This window comes from Mixophyes fleayi, chromosome 3, assembly GCF_038048845.1.
Source record: "Mixophyes fleayi isolate aMixFle1 chromosome 3, aMixFle1.hap1, whole genome shotgun sequence".
NCBI lineage: Eukaryota > Metazoa > Chordata > Amphibia > Anura > Limnodynastidae > Mixophyes > Mixophyes fleayi.
The window spans coordinates 34,029,807-34,053,520 of NC_134404.1; the positions used below are offsets into that span (position 1 = coordinate 34,029,807).

General features: G+C 38.8%; 2 protein-coding genes across 2 annotated transcripts in view; one reads left to right on the plus strand and one right to left on the minus strand.

The window, feature by feature from the left end:
* Positions 1-23,714, minus strand: part of EVA1A (eva-1 homolog A, regulator of programmed cell death) — a 264,800-nt gene that overhangs the window by 183,881 nt on the left and 57,205 nt on the right. The gene's annotated exons all lie outside the window — the stretch shown is intronic.
* Positions 282-2,331, plus strand: LOC142142502 (serine/threonine-protein kinase SBK1-like). The gene is made up of 3 exons (XM_075200388.1): positions 282-399; positions 924-1,126; positions 1,636-2,331. The coding sequence occupies exons 1-3, from the start codon at positions 282-284 to the stop codon at positions 2,329-2,331; spliced, it is 1,017 nt and encodes a 338-aa protein (XP_075056489.1).

Genomic DNA, 23,714 nt, shown 5'->3' on the forward strand with positions numbered 1-23,714 from the left:
CTGAGGATTTTAAACATGTGTAATTGGAGGTTCTAGATTTACTTTTTACAAACTTCTTATCTTGCAGTTTCTTGTGCCTCTGGTTATCCGTAAAATTGTTGGTTGATAATCTCCCAATGCATACTATCTTCACCATACACTACACAATAATTTGTGAATGTCATTTCTTTATTAAATTTACAAAACGTTCACAAATTTTCTCACAGATATTATTGTCTTGTGTTTACAGATCAAGACTAATCTTCAATAAGTGGACTTGTCCAATCATCTGATAGATTAAGATGGAAGCAGCCCAGAATTCTAAGATCCAGCAGGTCGTGGATGATCACTTTGATGTTTTGAAATATCTGGGCAACGGGACTTATGGTCAAGTTGTAATGGCTCGTGAGAAGGAAACAGGTAAGCCCAGAGTCATAAATATGTTCTAGAAATAGTTCACTGATGGCACAGATAAGGTTTGACCCATAATATGCTTAAAAAGTGGGTACCACTTAATGGGCCTGATTCATTAAGGAAAGTAAGGCAAAAAATGAATAAGTTTTCTTCTGGACAAAATAATGTTACAATGTAAGGGGTGCAAATTTTTTTATTTTTATTTTGCACATAAGTTAAATACTGGCTGTTTTTTCATGTAGCACACAAATACTTGATAGATTATTTGTACACTGAAATGTAACGTTGATCTAGGACATGCCCTACCCCCAAAATATAAATCTGCCATCCCATTTTAATTTTACCTCCCTCTCCAAGTTCTTGCTGGGAAATGCCTTTAATTATTTATGAAGAACAATGTGGGAGGGGGGTGTATTATATAGTTATAGGTTAGGTACATGATTTGTAGGCAATAGGTTGCATTTACAAACATTTTCACTTTGCCCATGTGTTAATCATTGTAATTTTTTTTTTTACTTTAATCTAATTAGGTAGAACTGTTGCCCTAAAACTAGTGAAGAAGGACAGATCCAATCAGGAGTCTTTCTTCCGTGAGCTCTGTACGTCCATCTATCTCTCCAGCTATGAAGGCATCATATCTACTTATTACACCTTCATTGATTCTCCAAGCCACTACATTATGAGCCAGGAGGTGGCACCTGCTGGATCCCTCCATTCCCTCATCCAGTGGGATGTAAGTAGAGCAACATTTGGAGTGTCTTAATCTGAAAAATGAGTATTGTATGATACATTCATCCATTGTGTTTAAATATTCTGTGCAATAAAACTTCCATTGAGATTACTCATCTGTGTTAAAATATGGGCAAAGGAATCTCAATGAGTAAATATCACTGAACAAATTATCAAAAGATTGAAATAATATGATTATAGATGGATATAAATTAGTTTATTATGTTTTTAATATGAAGATTGAAGGCTAACTTATAGTATAGTATTCCTTTTTAGCAAACAACCCATTTGACTATAGTAAATGTGGATTTAAATTTCTGTCCGGCTGTCATTGATGAGGGACATTCATATATCAGAGCAATATACAAGCCCACACCCATAAAACAGTAAAAACAGAGACTATTCCAGGCTATAAAATCAATTCATGGTATTTACCATCCAATAGTTTCATATAGAAGTAAATATATTTTTCTTACCAGATACACTTCTAAAATGATGTACACTAATTTTTAGGTTGGAATTCCAGAAGAGTTGGTGAAACGTTGTGCGATACAGCTGAGCAGAGCTCTAGAATACATGCACAGTAAGGCACTGGTGCACAGGGATCTGAAGCCAGATAATGTGCTTCTAATGGACAAAGATTGCCACCACATCAAGCTGTGTGATTTTGGATTAACTCAAGTTGCAGGTACCCTTGTTTCATCCATGTCACCTATCATACCTTATATGTCCCCGGAACACTGCAATTTGAGATACGGTGATTACTTAGCCCTGGATTCCAGTGTTGATGCTTGGGCCTTTGGTGTGCTTCTCTTTGTTGTTTACACTGGATCTTTTCCTTGGAAAAGAGCTGTAGATAAAGATCCGTACTTCCAGGAGTTCATCAACTGGCAAAATGCTGTACAACGCATTCCACCTCCAACATCCTGGCAGAAATTCAGTAGGGAGGCCCAGGATATGTTCCATCATCTGCTCTCCAAAGATGCCACCAACAGGAATCCAGTAGGTGTTGTCATGAATTATCTGGACTTTCAATGGGGAGTTGAAGAGATTCCTGAGAAAACTATTCTGGTTGTAATTAAAGAAGATAGTGAAATGAGAGAATATGAGGACGAAGTCATCATAATAGAGGGAGAAGATGAATTTATTATTATAGAAAACCGCGGTGATGTGGAATGCATAATTGTAAATTATACCTTGGAAGAATAATTTTCTATCTATACCACCTCAATGCTGATACTTAGGACAGACATGTAAGTATAATGTGAGTATACTGCTTGCTTAAAACTGGAATTGTTGATAGAAACTCTTGCACCTAAAACCCCAATGATGTCGGTAAATGTCTCTTAGAAATCAACTCAGACTGGAGGGACCAGACATCAAGATTCAGCCCTTAGTGACTGGAAAGAGCAAGAAGAAGGATTGTTCTGCCAACTGGGCACAATAATGCGGAATAGTTTGCAACAAAAGACCCACATGGTGAGATTTTTCCATTTCATGTGTCAATTTTCAGATATAATGGTGTAGGAGGTTTGTAATGTGACAATATGATGTTATATTCTGCTTCTATTGTTTTTGTATTACTGTTATCTTTTAATTCTGGATTTAAGTTATCTGTCAATAATTGTTCTATATGAACTAATTTATTTATTTTGTGTTGATTGTATAGTATTATTTGAAGTATAATTTGATTATCATGTTAAATGTTATTCTATAGTTATTGGAAGGTGGGAGATGATTATACCATTGTGACTGAGATATTTGATTATTGAATATTGCACAACTTGGTTTCTGATCTCACCGACATATTTAATTTATAATAAAAATGATAAGTAAGCTCATCAACTTCTAAAATAGATCTAAATAGAAAAATATTTATCTAAATAATAAATTAAAAAATATTGTTTATTTTGTGAACGATAGACTTGTGTTACATATTGATGCAATAACATTATAATTTATTACAGTCCCTGTTCTTTTCATTTATCAGCATCAACTTGTCTGAACAGATTTGAAATGAGACAGAAAGATTGAGTGTTCTTCAGACAATTGCTGTCCATGCAGCCAGTTATAGAACATCATGATTAACTCCCAAAAAAAGTATTCTACTAATGTCTCAGTATCACCTGATCATATCTTTATCTCTAATATATAACTCAGCACTGTCTCTGTCTTTCAATGTCATCTGACCTGACCTGACTGTTTTTCGCTAACTGTGACATCCAAATAAACTGTGCCTCTCTCTCTGTGACATCACACTCAATACTCTCCCCCTGTCTGTGCCATCTGTATGGAGACCATCTCTCTGTCTCTGACTTATGACTCTAGACCTCTCTGTAGAATGTCACTGCTCTGTGTCATCTCATTCCCGACTATCGTTCTCTCTCTTTGTGGCATTTGATTTTCGACAACCTCATTCTCTGACATCCCGCCCTTGACTGTATCTCCTCTGTGACATCTGGCTCAGGATCGTCTCCCTCTCTGTAACATCTAACTGCCGTCTGTCTCTTCCTCTCTGTAGGACTCATGACCAGCATCAGCAGAGAGCACAGTCAGAAGTATCCAGGCCGGACATGTGGATGAACACTATCACTTGAGCACCATATAGACTATTATATATTTAAAAAAAATGTAAATAATTCTATTTCAAATTAAAATATTTTTCCTTTTCTAAAAATTGTCATTTCCCCACTATGTACCCTCTTACCTTGATCCTTTTAATGTCCCTATTTCCATTTTTTGCTTTTTTCCCCAAAATTTAGAAACCTTAATAAAAGCTATTTATGTTAAAAATTGTCATTTGTATTTTATTAAGTATTATTATATAGAGCACATAATATAAACTGCTGTCTACACACATAGATTAAGTATGTCCCAGTATGCAGATGAAATAAAAAACATACACATGATACTATATTCTTATGGAGTTTTTTTTAGCTTTTTTTATTGTCAGCATAAAACAGCATGTCACAATTGTAAAGGTCCGGTGCTTCCTGACAAACTTACTATGCCCACCATCCCTCACTATTTACCGGCTGCTTGTCCGCATCGGAAGCCCCGCCCACCAGGTCCCACAATCCTAATAGCAATTTCATTAACCCTGCTGGACAGGTCCTATTCTGGTTACCTTTTCCACTGTGTATATATATATATATATATATATATATATATATATACACCTATATATAAATAGAGGAAATAGAGACAAAATCCATGATAAAGGACAGACAGCACTTAAAATGAGAAAGGTATGGCAAATCTCTATTGTAACATTAGTGAAAATCCAGACTGCCAATCATAAACATGGAAAACCCTAAATCAGCTTTCCAGTACCTACTTTTTAAGAAATAACATTTCAATAGTTTCAAGAAATATCCATAAATGCTGGTTAAGATATAAAATTACTCTCAAATTTTCTAATTGTAAAAAGTTTTAAGTCTCTATCATGGAGCAGCAATAGCAATTTACTATTGTCTCAAATTATCCCCCAAATCGACACCTCCGTTCTGCACAAAATCTGCGTCTCTCATCCACTCTCTTTACATCCTCCCATTTCCCAGTATAAGATTCTTTTCAGGCTGCGCCCACTTTGTGGAATTCACTCCCTTGCACAATAAGACTTTCCTTCCTTCAAGCGCTCTCTGAAAACCCACCTCTACAGGCTAGATTATCAAATTCCTCAACCACCCTCTTACCTTCCATACATTACCCAATTACCACCATCTGACAATGCATTATAACTTCACAGGTTTTAACAAACAAATTGGAGTTTTCAATGCAATTTATACCTTCTTATTGGGTTAATATATGGTCGCAAGGTTTGCACATCTCTACCAGAAATGTGCGCAAAAGCAAAAAACGATATTAATTGAATGGTGAGATGTGAATAAATGTTTGCGCTTCCAAGGTTGAACCCTTCCCACCCAGGAATACAGCTAAATTATAACTAATTGATTCAGTAAAAATAATAGAGAAACCCTCCGCACTAGAATAATAATGGTCAAACCTTAAACAGAGAAGGGAAATGGGGGAAATGATAGAAACTTTCAAATATATCAAAGGTTTTACCAAGGTTCAGGAGGGAAACATTCTATAAAGGAAGAGAAGTATTAGAACATGAGGACATAGACTGACACTGGGGGGAAGTAGGTTCAGAGGAAATTTGCAGAAAAATGACTACACAGAAAGAGTAGTGGATAAGTGGAATTTCCTCCCATCAGAAGTGGTAGAGGCTAATACAGTAGAACAATTTAAACATGCTTGGGAAAGACATAAGGATATTCTTACAAAGAGCTAAGGCTTGGTACACCGAAGAATTTTCCGACCGACGTGTTATCTACACCTCCCTTTAACCGTAGGTCCGACGGCTCAGATGATTAATGCATACACACTATTCATGTTTTAGACGATTAACGAAAGACTGACCGTCCGGGAAGTGACTTTTTACCATTATATTGTTGTGAGCAAAGATTAGAAATTTGTACACACTTAAACCACTAAGTAGCAATATCCCCAAGAAATTTAAATAAGGGGCAGAGCATATTCAATAATAACCACCCCAAACCTCATAAAAAAAGAGAAGGCAACACATTTTCTTCCTACATTCACTACCACATGCACATTGTACGTTGGTTCTCAACCACACATAATAAATTATTTCTACTAATATGGATACTTTTGAAGAACGACAAGCAACTGCTCTTTTTCTACTCACTGTGGCAAGAAGACTGAAAGTACAGACCCGCAGGGAAAGTAGAAGAAAGAATATATCTTGTTGGATCAAAGAGTGGTTCAAGAGGAGAGATTCATTCTCTCATATGTCCATGACGCAGGAGATACGGGACATCAACCCCGATGACTTCAGGTATTTCCTGAGAATGACTGAACCCACATTCCAGGAACTGCTCTAACTAGTCACCCCCATCATCCAGAAGGAGGACACCCGTTTAAGGAGACCCATATCTGCTAGCCTATGATTTCTGGCAACAGGAAGGACACTGACTGATCTGAAATACAGCACAGCAATTTCACCGCAAGCTCTGGGTTTGGTAATACCTGAGACCTGTGATGCTATCATTGAAGTTCTCCATTAACAATATATGAAGTTTGGTAAAAATAAATAGTCTTTTTTAGATATAAATGTATAATTTTATTTACATACATAAAATTAACAATATATATTAAATTTATAAAGTACAAACCAGTAAAAGCAGCCACATATACAGTTTATAATTGTTCATATTGCAACAGCTCGATATTATCCATTTGTGATGACCTTCCATTAAAGTGTTGCATGTTTGAGCTGGGTATAGGGGTAGAAATCAGGAATGGTTTTGGCATTAAATATTGTCCCCCCCATACTACCATGCTGCACCTGTGTATGCCGAAATGTGTATGGAGGTGTCTGGCTGTGGTGTGCTGGAGTTAGAATTGTATCCGGGTACAAATCTTCCTTGGTAGCCCTACACAAGAGGTCACACAGCAAACGCTCCATTTCCACTTGTATCGGTCTACTAGTACTTTCACTTTGCTTGCTATCGTTTGTTCAAGTCGGTCAAAAGTGTGTGGTTCAGGTTTTTTGGCCATCAAAGTGTTTGCGCATTCCATCGTCTTTGTAGTTAGCGCATCACTTTCATCAACCTCACGGAGCCTTTTTCTCCCCCCTTCTGTTGCGTTTGTGGTGGAATTGCAACCTCAGGTACATCCTGGCTGTTGACTGTCACCTGGGTTCCCTGTACAATAGTTGTAGTTGTCTCTTCTTGGTCATCAAATTCCATCATGAGTTCTTGTGACAGGACAGATGGCAGAGTATTGAAAAAATGAGAGAGAAAAAAAAGAGTATGATATTAAATGCATGTAGTTAAGCTCTGTCGCTCATCTTTATGTTTCGGTAGAACAATGCAAAGTTATTGTGGAAGAATTTGAGAAGCAATGGAATTTTCCAAACTGTGGTGGTGCTATTGATGGGAAACATGTCCGAATTATGTCTCCATCCAACAGTGGATCTTTTTATTATAATTCTAAAAGATTTTTCAGCATCGTTCTAATGGCCATAGTGGATGCAAATTATGAATTCTTATTTGTATACATTGGAAAAAATGTGAAAGTGTCTGATGGAGATGCATTGGAGCAGAGTCCCTTTCATGCAAAATTAAAAAACTATGAACTTAATCTTTCAACCGGAAGTAATACAAAATATGGACTAAAATTTGTGTTTGTAGCGGTGAAGCATTTCCATTGTACAACAATATATTGAAACCTTACCCGCAGCACAATATGTCTACAGAAAGGCAGATTTTTAATTAAAGACTGTCACGAGCTAAACGTGTTGCTGCAAATGTGTTTGGAATTCTCAGTAACAGATTCAGAGTTTTCCATTCTGCTATTAATCTGCGTTTGGACAAGATAAACAAAGTGGTGATGACCTGTTGTGTTCTAGTAAACTTTCTAAGACGTAAAACCTCCTGTGTACACAGTTCACATACTTATGGGGACAACAATGTTAAGGAAATGGAGGTAGAGTCGGGGCCACCTTAGAAATGCAAAGGCCAGTGCAAAATTAAACAGGGAGGCATACCTTCAATATTTTAATGGGGAGGGTGCAGTGCCATTGCAGAATGAGTGTATGTAACAATTGTGCATGTTATGTGTGCAAACTGTATTGTTATGTATTTCTACTTTAATAAACCTGTTACTCAGCAGCAGCGTAATATATTTTACTTACAGTTCCACTAGGAGGTATGTCACCTGTCTGCACCCAGGGCCGAATTAAGGGAATAGAGGCCATCGGGCTAAGGGTACTGTGAGCCACCAAACCCCCCTGCCCGAAATATATAGTAGAGCATAATATAAACCTGTAAAGCCCCCCCACCCGAGCGCTTACCTCCCATTCCTGATCCGTTCTTTCTTCTCTGTCTGCAGGCTGCAGGCGTTCTTCCGTCACTCCATGTAGTTCTTCCGTGGCATGCAGTAAACTCTTACTGAGGAGATCTCGTGAGAGAGAGACTATGACTCATAGGGGCATATTCAATTAGCTTTCCGGTTCGCGGTAATGCGCGTTACCGCGAAACCTGCGCAGTATTGCCGGTAATACGGTACCGCAATAATGCGGATTTTCGTACGCAACCCTATGGGCTGCGAACAAAAATCCACGTTATTGCGGTACCGCGGATTGACTTCACGGCGCGATCCCGCAAACCGGAAAGCTAATTGAATATGCCCCATAGACTCACTCTCACGAGATCTCCTTAGTAACTAGACTATTGCACGCCACGGGAGCACTACAGTGACAGCAGGCAGCTAACAGCATAACATTTGCTGTTAGATTCCTGCCATTCTCCTTGACCAGCTGATAGTCGGAGCCGGGGGCGGGGAGGCCCCCGACCCGATGATGGCAGATGTCGGTGGGGGTGTGAGAGGTAGAGAAAAAATTTGTAGAAGTAGTGGAGGGGGATGGAGAAGAAGAAGAAATACAATTAACGGGCATGAAAATAGCAAAGGCAATGAGCCCGAGAGAGGTGGAGATAATGGTAAAAGTACTGGACCAATACGATACAACTGCCAAAAGAGAAAATACCATAAATGTAATACCAGAAAGGAACTAGTAATGCAGAGATTACTAAAACAAATTAAGGAGAAACTTGGAAAGAAAATAAATATATTTCAAGTACAGAAGCGCTGGCCAGGCCTAAAAAATAGAGAACAACGGAGACTGATGCAAATTCATAGAAACCATAAAAAAAAAAAAAAAGTGAGTTTGACTGCTTGAAGGACTTGTAAGTGAATTTGCAGATAAACGAATGATAATAGTATAAAGTATGTTAAAAATGTTGTATTATTTACAGAAAGAAGAATGCACAATGACATGTGCTGCGTAGGTACCGAAAATTTTAAAGCTGAACACGTACTTATTAAAGCTGAAAAAATAAATACAGCATTAGAAGAAAAAGAAGATCTATTATCTCTCTGATGAAACCGTGTGTAACACGGAGAAACGCGTCAGAACACTATTGGATTTTAATACAACATCTGGACATCGTTTTCCTGTACCCCGGGGTATTCAATGGATTGCTAAAGTAAGTGGATGAAGCGATTGTATATACGGCCTCCGTGTTATCTATATTGGCTATCAAGTGCTGGATCATTGCGCTAAAGACTTTAATTACTGTTGCTGCAGTTGTTGCATGCTAAAGTCTAACTGTGTTATCTTATTGGCTATCAAGCGCTGGATTATTGCGCTAAAGACTTTTTATTACTGTTGCTGCAGTTGCTGCATGCTAAAGTCTAACTGTTTTGCCGATTAATATTAACGGAATCTGGAGAGCTTACATCTGATATAAATCATCAACGCTTATCCATTACAAAGGACCCTCCATTGCAATTAACCGCTTCAGCGGCACTTCTGCACTTGATAAATCATTACAATTCTACCAAAGGAATATTTTGTTAATGAATGCTATACACCGTTTTGTTGCATGAAAAGTTAAATCTGCCCTTGAAACAAGGAGAGTTTATTAGTGCTAATCTGGACATTGCTTGTTCCCTTTATTTTTAGGGATTTGAATCATCTACACCGCTGCAGCGGTTGTATGTATGTTATTAAGCACTACAAGTATTTGCATTTAACCATCTATCAAGGTGTTTCTGTGAACCACTATCAAGTGTGTGTTATATATTCCTTTTCTATGAGTTATTGCTCATGTGCATCAGCTGATTTGTTGCCCGTGAGTTGCATTTTTATACTGTGATCCTTAGGGGATTTGTATTTGGGATCACTTGATGTCCACTGAATGTTGATTTTGTATAATTATTTTATTGCATTTAACGATTTTGCTATTGCTATTATATTCAATAAATAGAAACTGTTGGATACAGCGCCCCTTATTGCTTTTTGTTACTATTTACTATGAAGCAGATTCAGATTTCTGCTTGAAGGGAGCTGCGGTCCGAACACCATATACTATTAATTGATTCCTAGCGCCTTAATTTTTTGTTTTACTGTATTTTATCTATTAAAAGAAGCTATTTGAAGTCACATGTGGAAACTGTAAAATGTTTTGGCGACAAACGTATACCATTATAATAACCAATATGGTGCCTGTTTTACAGAACCTATGGAGGTAAAGGACACCTTTGCAGAGATGCAACAAGAGGGACCACAACATAAAGTTATTAAGAGCAGTGTAGAACCTGAGCACATTGGGACTTGTTGGTGGAAAAGAACTGAACTGTATTACAGATAAAGAAGTTAAATTCTAAACCTTTTTTTCCTTGAATTCACAGTCACACAACATTAGAATAGTGAGCATGAATTTTACAATAATAATCTCACTGCATTGACTGTGCATAGTTTGGGGCATTTAACTCTGAACACAATTATATTATGTGTTTGTTTACACCTAGCGTTTGGTAAATATGCACTTTCATTCATGAGAAACCTTTCTCTATTCTCTATTCATTCATGTGTTTATCCTTCTCATTGTGCCATTTCTGTTTATAGATGATCAGGAGCCATTTCCATTAATAAGCGCAGCTGTCATTACAAGGAACGCATATTTTAGCTTTTCCATTAACTCTTGTTCTAAGGAAACTTGTTCAGTGTTTACAAAACCTGTTACATTGTTGTGGTGAAACCTCTTCTAAATATATGAAAAGCAGGAAAAAAGCTCCTAAATTAGAAGAGAAACTAAACAATTTTATTTTGCATCTACTTTGTTTTTAACAACAAATTAGTTTTTTTTGCAATTTTATGCATCAAACAACTGAGATGACTCATCTCCATTATGTTCATTGTAAAGTTATCTGCAACAGAAAACAGGTATAGGTAACGAAAACAACTAATTCATTAAAAAAAAATAACAAAACAGTAAAATGTCTGTCTGAACACATTAAAATTAAGCTCTTCTCATTGGTTTAATCAATATTAAATATACATGGGTTTAATAGACTTCTGGCTAATACAGACAGCTGAAAATGTATATTGTAAGCAGGGCTCTCTTACCTCTTTATCTGATAATACTCTTGCATTGTTTTATTATTGTGTTGGCTGCCAGAGTTTGTTGGTGCTATATAAACAAACGTTAGTAAATAAATAAGGTCATCATGAACTTCCAGTTCAGTACTCATAAACTTCATACCACAGATTCCTTCTTCCGCGCACAACCTCTCCTCATGTACAATCATATCTCTTACCACTAGTAAATAAAGACACCGACAACTTCAGCTATGGCTTAAAAAAGGTCACAGTTTATTAAATGTATAAACCTGGTGGGGCGAGAGCACTTGCTTTCAGCTAACTAAATAAAAGCTAAACCAAACAGTGTACGGCCCCCCGGCCTACCACTGATACCGGGACCTAGTCCCTTACGATTGGCCGGTGCTAAATCTGGCGTAATAGTGACCACATCACTTCAGGGCTCACGAATGAATTGCCGTACAATGCAGAACACAGGGTCCCCGTACCGGGTAACCACGAACCAAGATGCTTCGAAGTATGTGGTGGCATTACCCAATCAGCGATAGCACCGTACGCCCGAGTTGCCAACTGCAAGGGCTCTCCTGCTTAACCTTACTTACTCTGTGACTACCAAACCTTATAATATAACAAAGAAAAAACAAACAACAGGGTGGGTGGGAGGGGATTTCTGCGATGGAAGAGACCCAGCATCCTCTGCGTGAGAATATATGGGCACACAAACCTAAACACTCCCACAGGATTCTATTGGCTGGAGGTGACCAACAACTTAACCCTCAATGGGTAAGTGCTATGCTTCTGAACATGTGGATAAGTTTAAGGACGTTTGGCTTAATGTGCCTCACTTCTCATACTAGAATCCAGAAGAGATACTGATAATATTTAGTCATGTATAATCTATACTTGAGATGAAGCTGCAGATATTTTCCTAATCACATCAGACTTCCTGCCAGTATTCCAGTTGAATGATGCTGCAGTCAGACACTTTTCGTTATACCCACCAACATTCATGATTTAGACCTCGGTTCACAGTGGAACACACATGTGAAGAGGGTCGCACTAGACGGAAATGTGCCACATCACACTGGGGGCAAGCCTATCGCCCCCCCCCCCTCCCACCTCGTCAGCCGCCCGCTCCCAAAAGAACACTCCTTCTATTCCACATGCATTTGTTGCTGGTACACACAGCATTGACAGGGACATCACTCAGTAACACATATCTCTCAACTGCCCACAGATCAGGACAAAGTCCTGCTAATCAGGATGGCAGGACAGTCCCCTCAAATCAGGGGTGTTCCACCTAAATTGGGGCAGATGGAAGGTATGCTTTAAGCCACCTTTTGCAGGAAAGGGCTGAGACCAGGGAAAATAGCTGATAGTCAAATGTACAACAAATGTAACTAGCCAAACAAGCCATGGAAATGTTTACAAAGTCACAAAATAATATGTCCCAGGGTCTAATAACAGCTATAATTAATTAATATATAAAGATAGAATATAAATGATAGTCATCACCTCTACTTATGCCAGTGTAGTAAATATGCCTAAAACACTAAATAGAATATAATTAAACACTTCGGCATCGGGGTGAAGACACATTCAATCTGTTTCCAGGTCAACCAATACTTGGCACTTTTTACTTTTATAAACTGATGTCCTGATGAGACACTATGTAGTACAATGTACTGGGTGAAAACCTCAGGCTACAACCTACATTCATATACAATTATTTCTCTTATCTATATCTCTTACTAGGAATAATATAATATACAATTATGTACAATAATACAGTCTGTGGTGTGCATTGCATTGTTATAAACAGATATTAATTACAATTATTGCCATACCACATGTAAAGCAGCGGGTTATCACCACACACTATGTATATTAGCTGTATATAGGTAAATACATGTACAAATGTAACACTTACTGATACCTTATCAATATAGGAGAAATATATATTTCTACATAATAACACTATTCAGGTGACATTTTTTTCTGAGAGGTTTCTGTGTTGGACAGAACAATAACAGGTGGGGAAATAGCAACATATCAATAATTAATGTAATAATGTCTGACTGATTTACATTAACACCTCATAATCAGTAATAACAATACAGACATGGCCCCTCCCTGTCACCCACTGTGACTTCTCAGGCTGCTTACACTACTCACACCTAGGCAAACAAAGGGTACCCACCCACTTGGTCTATCAATGAATATAGTTTTTTTTTGTTGACTCCCAGATCTGTAAGTTATATAATATTGGTAATATTTTATCAGTTTATTTTAACCATTTTTTATAACCAAATATAGATACTACAACTTGAAAGAATATAAAGTCACACAGACAGAAGAAAGAAGAAGTATTACATTGTGGTGCACAAACAATATGAATTTTATTACATATAATTTACAATAGTTTATAAAACACAACTTTATTTCTCTTTATTAAAAGATGGACTTATATTCTCTCAGTGACAATAGTGTTTCAGTGAACTTATTAAAATATGTAAAGTGTAGTTAGCTAAAGACATATAGATTTGTGGTCTAATTCATTTTTATCATATATATTATGTACACTGGGGATCTTATATCCTCAATTTATATGTTAAAAGGGAATTAGACCAATAATGTATATGTTACTGATGAAACAAACTGAAACACATCCTCATAGTATCAGTATTTATTGAAACACATCAGTGTAGGATGACAATGCGACGTAGGTCCGCAAGGAATAGTTACCGTGATACTTGTATCGTTTGGTGATTCGCTCTCTGTGTGAGATATTTTACTCACCACAATCTTAAGTATTATTATTATTATTATTACCTTAGATTGGTAAGGCGCCACAGAGCTCTGCAGCGTCGTACAGTATGGATAACAGGACATATATAAAACAGGGACATACAATGTAGACAAAATCAATACAGACATGAAAAAAGGGCATAGAGGACCCTGCTCAATAAAGAGCTTACATTGCAAGTGGAGGAGGGCACAGCTGAAACAAGAGGAGCAAGCGTGGCTCAGAGTGGAAATTGGGACAGTTGTGAAGGTGCATAAGTGTGAATAATGTTATCGGGGATAAGGTCACCTCTAAAAAAGAGATGGGTTTTCAAAGAGTGTCTAAAGATTTGAAGGCTGTGGGAAAGTCTGCCTGAGTGTGGTAGGGAATTCCATAAGTGGGGAGCAGCACGGGAGAAGTCTTATAGGCGGGACTGAGAGATGGTTATCAGAGATGAGACAAGGCGCAGGTCAGAGGTAGATCTAAGAGGACGGGAGGGAGAGTATTTTGATTTGAGATATATGCAGAGGTAGTGTTGTTGAGGGCTTTCTATCACTGAATTTAGATACCCACACAATAACAATGTTTTAGCATATAATTAGATTGGGACATAGTCTGCGAGGGATAATTAATTTAATATAACTACTCATAATAACTCTGTGAATTTCTACTTATGAGAAACAACTAATCCATGAACCACAGACCACTGTGGGTAATATTAGCAGAAACCCCCAAATTATCATTTAATCCAAAAGTAGGTAAGTGTAATCCACAGATCCCCTTTAGGTGCTATACAACTTGTGATTCACAGTCGCTCCAGTCTAATTTGGAACTTATCTACTAAACACTAATATAAAAATCCACATCTATTCAATAACTCCCTGATCCAAGAGCATAACTAGCAGCTCTTTATCAACAATTACAGAGGAGCTAACTACATATATAACTAACCTACACTTATATCTATCTGGAGGACATTTTACAACGTACTATCTAGATAAATATTATAATAATGAGATTACTCCCAAAGAACAGTTTCTAACTTACTACACTTTACATATTGTAATGATTTCACTGAAACACTATCTGCACAGAGATTATAAAAGTCTATATCTTAATAAAGAGAAATAAACTAGTATTTATTAAATCATTGCAACTTATATGTAATCAAATTCAGAATGTTTAGTGTATGTGCACCACAATGTAACACTTCTCTCTTCTGCCTTTGTCTACTCACACCTTGTCCAATGACAATAGACGCTTCACAAATAGGTAACTGCCAGGTGATGCATTAATTTGCTTTTTAATAGAAGTCCATGGGCTTCCATTATACCTGGAATGGGCGTAACCTATGTCTGAGATGCCCATAAAAAACAGCTGTGAACTGAACTCTGTCTTCAAGACCCTTCTCTGTTTCCTGTGCAGATTAGTGGCTAGATTTACTAAACTGCGGGTTTGAAAAAGTGGAGATGGTGCCTTTAGCAACCAATCAGATTCTAGCTGTCATTTTTTAGAATGTACAAAACAAATGATAATTAGAATCTGATTGGTTGCTATAGGCAAGATCTCCACTTTTTCAAACCCACAGTTCAGTAAATATACCCCTAGACCTCTTAGGAGCTGATTTCCCTGTTTGCATTGTACTGATCCTGCTCTGTGACCCACAGGAGCAACTTCTCCACTGGACTCCTTCCTACCCAGGTGAGACCACTTTCTATAGTTTATCTAACTCCTGGGGGTATATTTTCTAAACTGCGGATTTGAAAAAGTGGAGATGTTGCCTAAAGCAACCAATCAGATTCTAGTTAGCATTTATATAGTACATTCTACAAAATGACAGCTAGAATCTGATTGGTTGCTACAGGCAACATTTCCACTTTTTCAAAGCTGCAGTTTAATAAATACCCCCCCTGGTGTGTTTCATCTGTTTAGTGCTGTATAGATTAATGCTATATAATTAGAAATAAATCAGACTATCATTTACCTCTTTATTGAACAATCTGACATTGTTTTACTTTTTCTTTGCTGCTTGGTGTTCATGATATCAAGTTATAAATTGCATTTTCAATGCAGTTTCCATTTCTCAGACATATTTATTTTTTATTATTAATTTTGCCATATGTAATTGCACTACACAGAAACCATAAATTGTGAACAAGCTCTTGTGCATGTTTGGTCCTTATGCTGAAGAACAATATATTTTCAGACAACACTAAATCCCCTATTATGCTTTGTTAGTTTATAGTATAATGCTTGGTAACAGATTATAATGTTTTTCTTAACCGTTTGGCCACTAGGTGGCTCTGTTCCATTGGTTATATTTCATTTAAGCTTGCCAGTAAAAATAATGTTAATGAATGCAAACATTCAGAAAATTAATTTCCCAAGACAGGAGTAACTTGTGATGTCTTCAAAGTGTCTAACTAAATTATTCTAAAACCAACCATTGTTAAAATTCCATTTAACAAAACATGTGCTAAATATTATATCGTCAGATAGAGGACAGCATCACCTGTGTCCAAATTGCAAATCAGCCAAACTCTGGAAATGGAGGCGATTTCTGACATCTACCAGGTCATCGAGACTCTTGGAATGGTTCTGCTTGCCCAGGACAAGATAACCGGTATGTAAGCATCTGACTATAGACTGGAGATCACATCATATAGACTATTATATCATAACATTTCTTGAAGTCCTATCTAGAAAGATATTACATTTTCTTTGCCCTTGTGTTTAGGTGATCCAGTGGCCCTCATGTTGGTGAGGAAGGACAGAACCCAGCTGAAAGATTTCCTCAGAGAGCTTTGAATTTTAATGGCCCTCTCCGGCTTCCGAGGCTTTATAACCATCTACCCAATGTTCTATAACACCAGGTGGCGGATCTAGAAAATTGTTGTACTCAGGGCGATTTAGTGGGATGGCGATTTAGGCCACGCCCCCTTTCTGACTTCTGAGGCTGCCGGCGGCTGCGCACTGTGTGCAGGTCCGCTCAGCAGTGAGAGGTAGGGAAAGTGTGCTGCCCGGCTGCTCTGATTGTGTTTAAAACACAATTGGAACAGCCGGGCAGCACACAGTCCCTGCCTGTCACTGCTGAGCGGACCTGCACATAGATTGGCGGTTGCTTACTCTGGATTAATTTCAAATATAAATGCAGGATCGCAGGAGATCCAAAATAGGTTGAACTTGATGGACTGGTGTGTTTTTTTCAACCTCATCAACTATGTTACTATGTTAGTGTGCAGCCGTCGGCAACAAGCTCCTGCTATGGGGGGGGGGGGCGATTGCCCCGATCGCCCCCCAGCCCCCTCCCTGAATCCGCCACTGTATAACACTATGTATTGTTATATCCTGCCCCAAGAGCTGATGCCTACAGGGACTCTTCAGAACCTCATCCGACCAAAGGTAAGAAGGACCATTGTCATATATTCAGTAAGTCTTTCACATCTTCACACTGTGCACTACATCCACTTAAATTATCATAATACAATTTTCTACATATAGGGCACAATCACTAAAGCTGCGGGTGTTAAAACTGGAGGATAAAACAAACTTGTAATACATTAATGTTACAATGCTGAGAAATTAGTCTATGCATAGAAATGAGACAGCAAAAGTTAGTTCTGTCTGCTGAGTGTAGTAGTTGGGGTCGGCCTCAGAACACCTAAGGCCAAACTCCATCAGTGAAACATGCAAAAATTAGCAGATCAATGCGGAACAGTTCTGAAAAATTGGAAAATTAAAGTTTTACCATCTTTATTGTGAATTATTAAATGGGGTCTGAAAACTATTTGATGTTCTTTTGTCACTATAACTACAACCAGGTCATGTTAAGACCATCTTTTTTCAATCACATCACGTTTGTGAATTGTGTCCTTTGTGTTAAATAATTAAACATCACAATTTATTTTATTAGAAATGCACAGTTCTTAGGACATTTTATTATTATATGCATTATGTTTAGTGTTTTATTCTGATGGTTCTCCTCTTTAGGATGGTCTGTATCATCATCATCATTTATTTATATAGCGCCACTAATTCCACAGCGATGTACAGAGGACTCATTCACATCAGTCCCTGCCCCATTGGAGCTTACAATCTAAATTCCCTAATATAGACACACATTCACACACAGACAGACTAGGGTCAATTTTTTTTTTGGAGTGTGGGAGGAAACTGGAGCACCCGGAGGAAACCCACGCAAACACAGAGAGAACATACAAACTCCACACAGATAAGGCCATGGTCAGGAATCGAACTCATGACCCCAGTGCTGTGAGGCAGAAGTGCTAATTACTAGGCCACTGTGCTGCTATATGTGGACAGTATTTAGTTTCATATTATTAAATGATCAGATATTGAGCGTCCACTGTGAGCCTCGTTGTTGTTGCATATACAATAAAAAAAATGTGTATATATATAAAGGAACGTGAAACACCAAATTTTCCATCTTTCCACCAAAATATAGCGGTTTCTGATAGTGTTTCCTGCTAATAATTAAATTATTATATATATATATATATATATATATATATATATGTTATACAAGTTAACCCGTGCATGATACCCATGCATTCTAGTCAAATCAAGCTACTTAAGGTGTTAAAAAGGTTCTTGTCATGCATTTGGGCCTAGCCCAGGCCTCCTCAGGGGAAGAGAGTTACTTCCCGACGCAAGCGCCCTTTTTTAACGTGGTTTTGTCCACATGTCACCACCTCATCATTTTTCTCCATCACCTCATCCTTCATCTTCATCGCCACATCCTTCATCAAGCTACTTAAGGTGTTAAAAACTCCCCACTGTCACCCCCGGCAACCACCAACCACTCCCAACTGTCACTTCTCCTTCAAGAAATATATAGGTCAGTGTATAACTCTGCCCAGCAGGTAGCGCTGCAGCTTTTTTTTTTTTTTTATTTCACACACGCCACTAGGCATTTATATAGTGGATGTTTGTCGCTCCTTCTGTGTTTTAAATCCTCTTTTTTTTGACTACCCCAACAATACATAGCTCCATCAACTAAATCCTATGGGAACGCTTTAAAAAAAAAGTTGGTGTGACTTTACCATTTAATCATAAGTAAACACCTAAAGCACCACCACAAATAAAATAGGGATCTGATGTTTAAATTCTGTTATATTTCAGATATTCATGTAGTTTAACCTTTAAAGGAAGTACGAATAACAGGGTTATATATACTGACTGCTGTAGGGTGATGTACAAGTATGTCTCATAACATCTATCTGTCTCCTTCTGCAGGTTGGCATGCCAAAGGGTGTGGTGAAGCGCTGTGCATTACAGTTGTCCCAAGCTCTGGATTACATGCACGGCATTGGGTTGGTGCACATAGACTTAAAGCCAGACAATGTGCTTCTCATGGACAAAGAATATTATAATATTATAAAACCTGATTGAGCAGTACAATGTGGAGCCACTGTGAGCATTGGGTCAGACACTGACTGCTTTCTAATACACTGGAAGGTAATTATAGAGACTCATCTAAGCATGTCATGAATCTTACCGTCCCAGTAGTCACTGGTTGCACACCGTGATATGTTTAGAGAAATTGCTTTCATAGTCAGATCTTGCCCATGTTTTTTTTGTGCCTGGTTCATTCCTTTCACCAAAAACTAGTTGTACATTTCAGTGTTTAATAAAAACAAACATTTGCTATTCAAAGTTATTCTTCTGTCAACTCATTTGCTTGAATATCTAATAATGAAAATGGAATAAAAGCACAGCAGCAGTTTAATAATAATAATGCTTCTATAAACTAGGAAATTATTTTTGGTGCATAGAAGTGTAACCCCCCCTGTCACTGTGTGTGCTGTCCTGGAGGGCATAGGTGGGCAATGCACTTCCCCACTTGTACTATCCTCTTCCCTGGCTAGTTCTTGGCATGAATGAGCAGAGGGTCCCGGGACATGAAGGTTTTACACCAATGACTGTTAAGTGGGGATCAGGACCGCATTAACCCGAGGTCTAACTGGGCTACAGCCCATGGGCCTCGGGCATCCAGGGGGCCCTTGACAGAGCTCAGCAGAATTACTGATGGCCCCCGGCCCGCTCAATGCTGAGCTCTGTCACTGCAGTCCTCCTTCTCCGGCGCTCAGTAATCTCCTTACTGAGGAGATCTCGCGAGAGTGTCACGAGATCTCCTCAGTAAGCAGCTTACTGCAGTGACAGGAGAAGGTAAGCGTTTGGGGGGGGGGTGGGGTCGGCTAACAGGGGGGCCAGGCTGCTAACGAGGGGGGGGCCTCATGGGGGGAATGGGGGCCCCCTTAGCCCAGGGGCTTCCATTCCGTTAATCCGGCCCTGGTGGGGACACAAGTGTGTCTGCATTATAGTGCAGTGCAATAGTCCTCACACAGTTGGTCGCGAGTCCATCTCTATATAGCAAATATAAACTCTTTATTTACACTTTTCTCACACTCTGGCACATTCTTAAATGGTTTTAGTAACAAAGTAAATAGGTACAGTACATATATACATCTACTGTCTCCTCTTGCACACTTCTTAATGGCTACAGGGCTACTATGTGTACAGTTACATTTAAACTGGTTGTTAGGGCACTTTCATCTCCATCTGCAGTGTTCCCTCACCCATCCTCTGTGGGGTAATATGGTTATGTACTTGGCTCTGATACTAACTCTGATGCACTCTCAGCCATGCTCACCCACTCACATGTATGATCAGGCCCGGGCTGGGAGAGGCGTGGCCGGGGGGCACACAGGAGGCCGCATCACATGAAAAGGGATGCGGCCGCGTCATTGATGACGCTGCCGCATCCCCTGTCATGTGATGCGGCCGCCTGTGCGCTGACACGGCCGCATCTGAAGTCATCAGATGCGGCCGCGGGGGGAAAGCATTGTATTTTGCAGCCTGCGGCCTACCCCCCGGCCCTAACAGCGGCCTGACCGAGCGGCCCGGGGGGGCCGATGCCCCCCTGCCCCCCGGGCCAGTCCGCCCCTGTGTATGATGGGTGTCTCAGTCTGACACATAACACTGTCTCTCTAATCTGGTGCTGTCTATCTCTTCAAATGTAACACTCAGTATTTTGGCTGCTGTCTCTCTCAGCCATACTGTGATATTCTGAGGTAATGTGGTATATTTCCCCTGACTGAGTTCCCCTCTATCATACAGCCAGACTCTGGGGTAATATCTCCCTAATATCTGTCCCATGTCGCTCATATTCTCTCAGATATCATTTACTTTGGCCCCTTGTGGCAGCAGATTATGGACCCACTGTCCAGATTAATGGGTGTGGGGAGTGGGGGTGATCCCAGTATGTCCTCTCCTCTGTCCCGTGTCCCTGGCTGTCCCTTCCTCCCCACTCACTTCTCCTCACCTCATACCAGCCTTATGTTGCTGGTGTGTCCCCTCTGGGGCCTAGGGTTGGGGCCACACATTCAGTCACCGGGAGGTGTGAATACCAGCATCAGAGGGGGCGTTACACATCACTGTGTGAATACTGCTGAAAGAATAAAAGTAATAAAGAGTAAATCTAATTCCTCGTGATGTGTGTTAAACCTTTATCCACCAGCGCCAATGATTTTGCAACGTTGGCCATCAACATAAAACCGATGACAGGGAGTAGCTACAGAGTTGCAATATAATGACAAATTAATCAATTGGCATAATAAAATATAATAATTATTGAATAATGATCAAAATATAAATTAAAACATTTATAAACAATACCTATGTTAAAAATAAAAAATATGTAAAGGAAAAAGTCCAATTAATTTGAATATCAAAGGCACTGCGTGCTAATGTTATTCCATTGCCGATTTAACCTACAGTGCACTTATAGGCAACAGATTCTTCGTATAATTAAAATGAGTTCAAACAATGATCAAACTGGTAAGAGTTTCACAAAATAATGTTAATATTCTGATCCACTTAGTAGCTCTACTTTCAAACAGGAACTGAATAATTCTGGAACTGAAAATAGGTAGTCCGCTTCTCAGGGATAAAGTATATGGATGGAACTTAGCACGCTGTGTCGGCGGCTTTGCTCTGTCTGCTACGGTGCCTCCATTCCCTTATGATCCTCTCTACCACAGTCTCCAGATCAATTAGCGCTTTTACGTACTCACACATAGTTAATTGTTCCAAAAGTAGAGAGTTTCTTAGTATCGGATCCACAGCATCAGATGTTAATATCTCCCTTCAGAGGATCCATTTGGACATTTATGAACACACTCTTGTTAAAAGAAGATATTTAATTATATTATTTGCCCTACATAAAATATCCCCCCCTCCTCCAAGAAAATATACTATTAAGTGGTATGTAATACATTCTCACAGCCTGTAGGTGGCGCTTTATGCTTTTGCTAATCACACTTTCTCCACATTAGCACACAGCACTGACAATAGCAGTAAGAAATAATACAGGATCATTTAGGGGGCCGAACATGTTAATGTTCCCCCTTAAAATAAACTTCACCAAATAGATTTTCTGGTGTATGTAGTTTTTAGTAAACACGCTGACCACTCTGACATATTAGGAGCAGCTGCTGAACCGTTTACTTCTGAGTCCATGCGCATAACACAGAAGATGACAGTGAGGCACACGATATGAATACATGGCTTAGAACACCCTCCTAACGTCTCCCTCCGCGGACCTATAAAGTAGTCCATATGTCATACGGTGTTCATCAATGAATTCGGGGTGATGTAACCATTTGGCTCAATATCGCACTCTGTGTAATGTTAACATGCCCAATTATAATCCAATTAAACTGAATTTGGAATTATCGGGCGGTTCTGTTGGCAGCAGGTTAACGCTGTCAGCCTGCGTGTGTGTGAGTTCCTCTTCCGACTGCTATACCGGGCACCAAGGATGCTATAACTAGTCTGGTCATAAGGTTCACGGGACCAAGTAGCTGGATCTGGTCCAAAAAAGCCTGCATTAAGGAATCATCATCACCATCTATTTAAATAGCGCCACTGATTCTGCAGCGCTGTACAGAGAACTCATTCACATCAGTCCCTGTTCCTTTGGAGCTTACAGTCTAAATTCTCTAACATACACACACAGACAGAGAGAGACTAGGGTCAATTTTGATAGCAGCCAATATAACCTACCAGTATGTTTTTTGAGTGTGGGAGGAAACTAGAGCACCCAGAGGAAACCCACGCAAACATGGGGAGAACATACAAACTCCACACAGATAAGGCCATGGTCGGGAATTGAACTCATGACCCCAGTGCTGTGAAGCAGAAGTGCTAACTACTAAGCCACATTGCTTAGGGAATTTGACTTTACAATCCTCTGGGGCAGGCACTAATATGAATGAACAAATATTATCCTGTACAGCACTGAGTAGTATGTTGGTTCTATATAAATAGAGGATAATAATAATAATAATAATAATAATAATAATAATAATAATAATAATAATAGTAATATTAAAGTCTTTATGACTATTTAAAATGCTTTTCCTTAATAATGAATTGTCCTACCAATATATTGAGTCCTAATATACATATTATCATAGGTGAAATCAATGTTATTTGCCTTCAATTTAATCAGAAAAAAAACCCACAGTTTCCGTATATATTCTATACAGAGCTGCCCGTTTGGTTGTATGAATGGAACAGTAACATAGGGGGCTTTTATTTTACTGGAAGTTATTGGCCCACACCCATTGATTATATTTATCTGTAAATTAGGATCAGCCACCATTTGTACTTAAAGTAACAGAGCTGACGTTAGAGTAGCCATTGTGAGTAAATGCTAAATTGTTAATATTGTTAACATCCCTCTACCCAAAATCCATTTTTTTTTGTGTGGGACAATTAAAGACAAAGTAGAAAAATAGTAAATAAAAT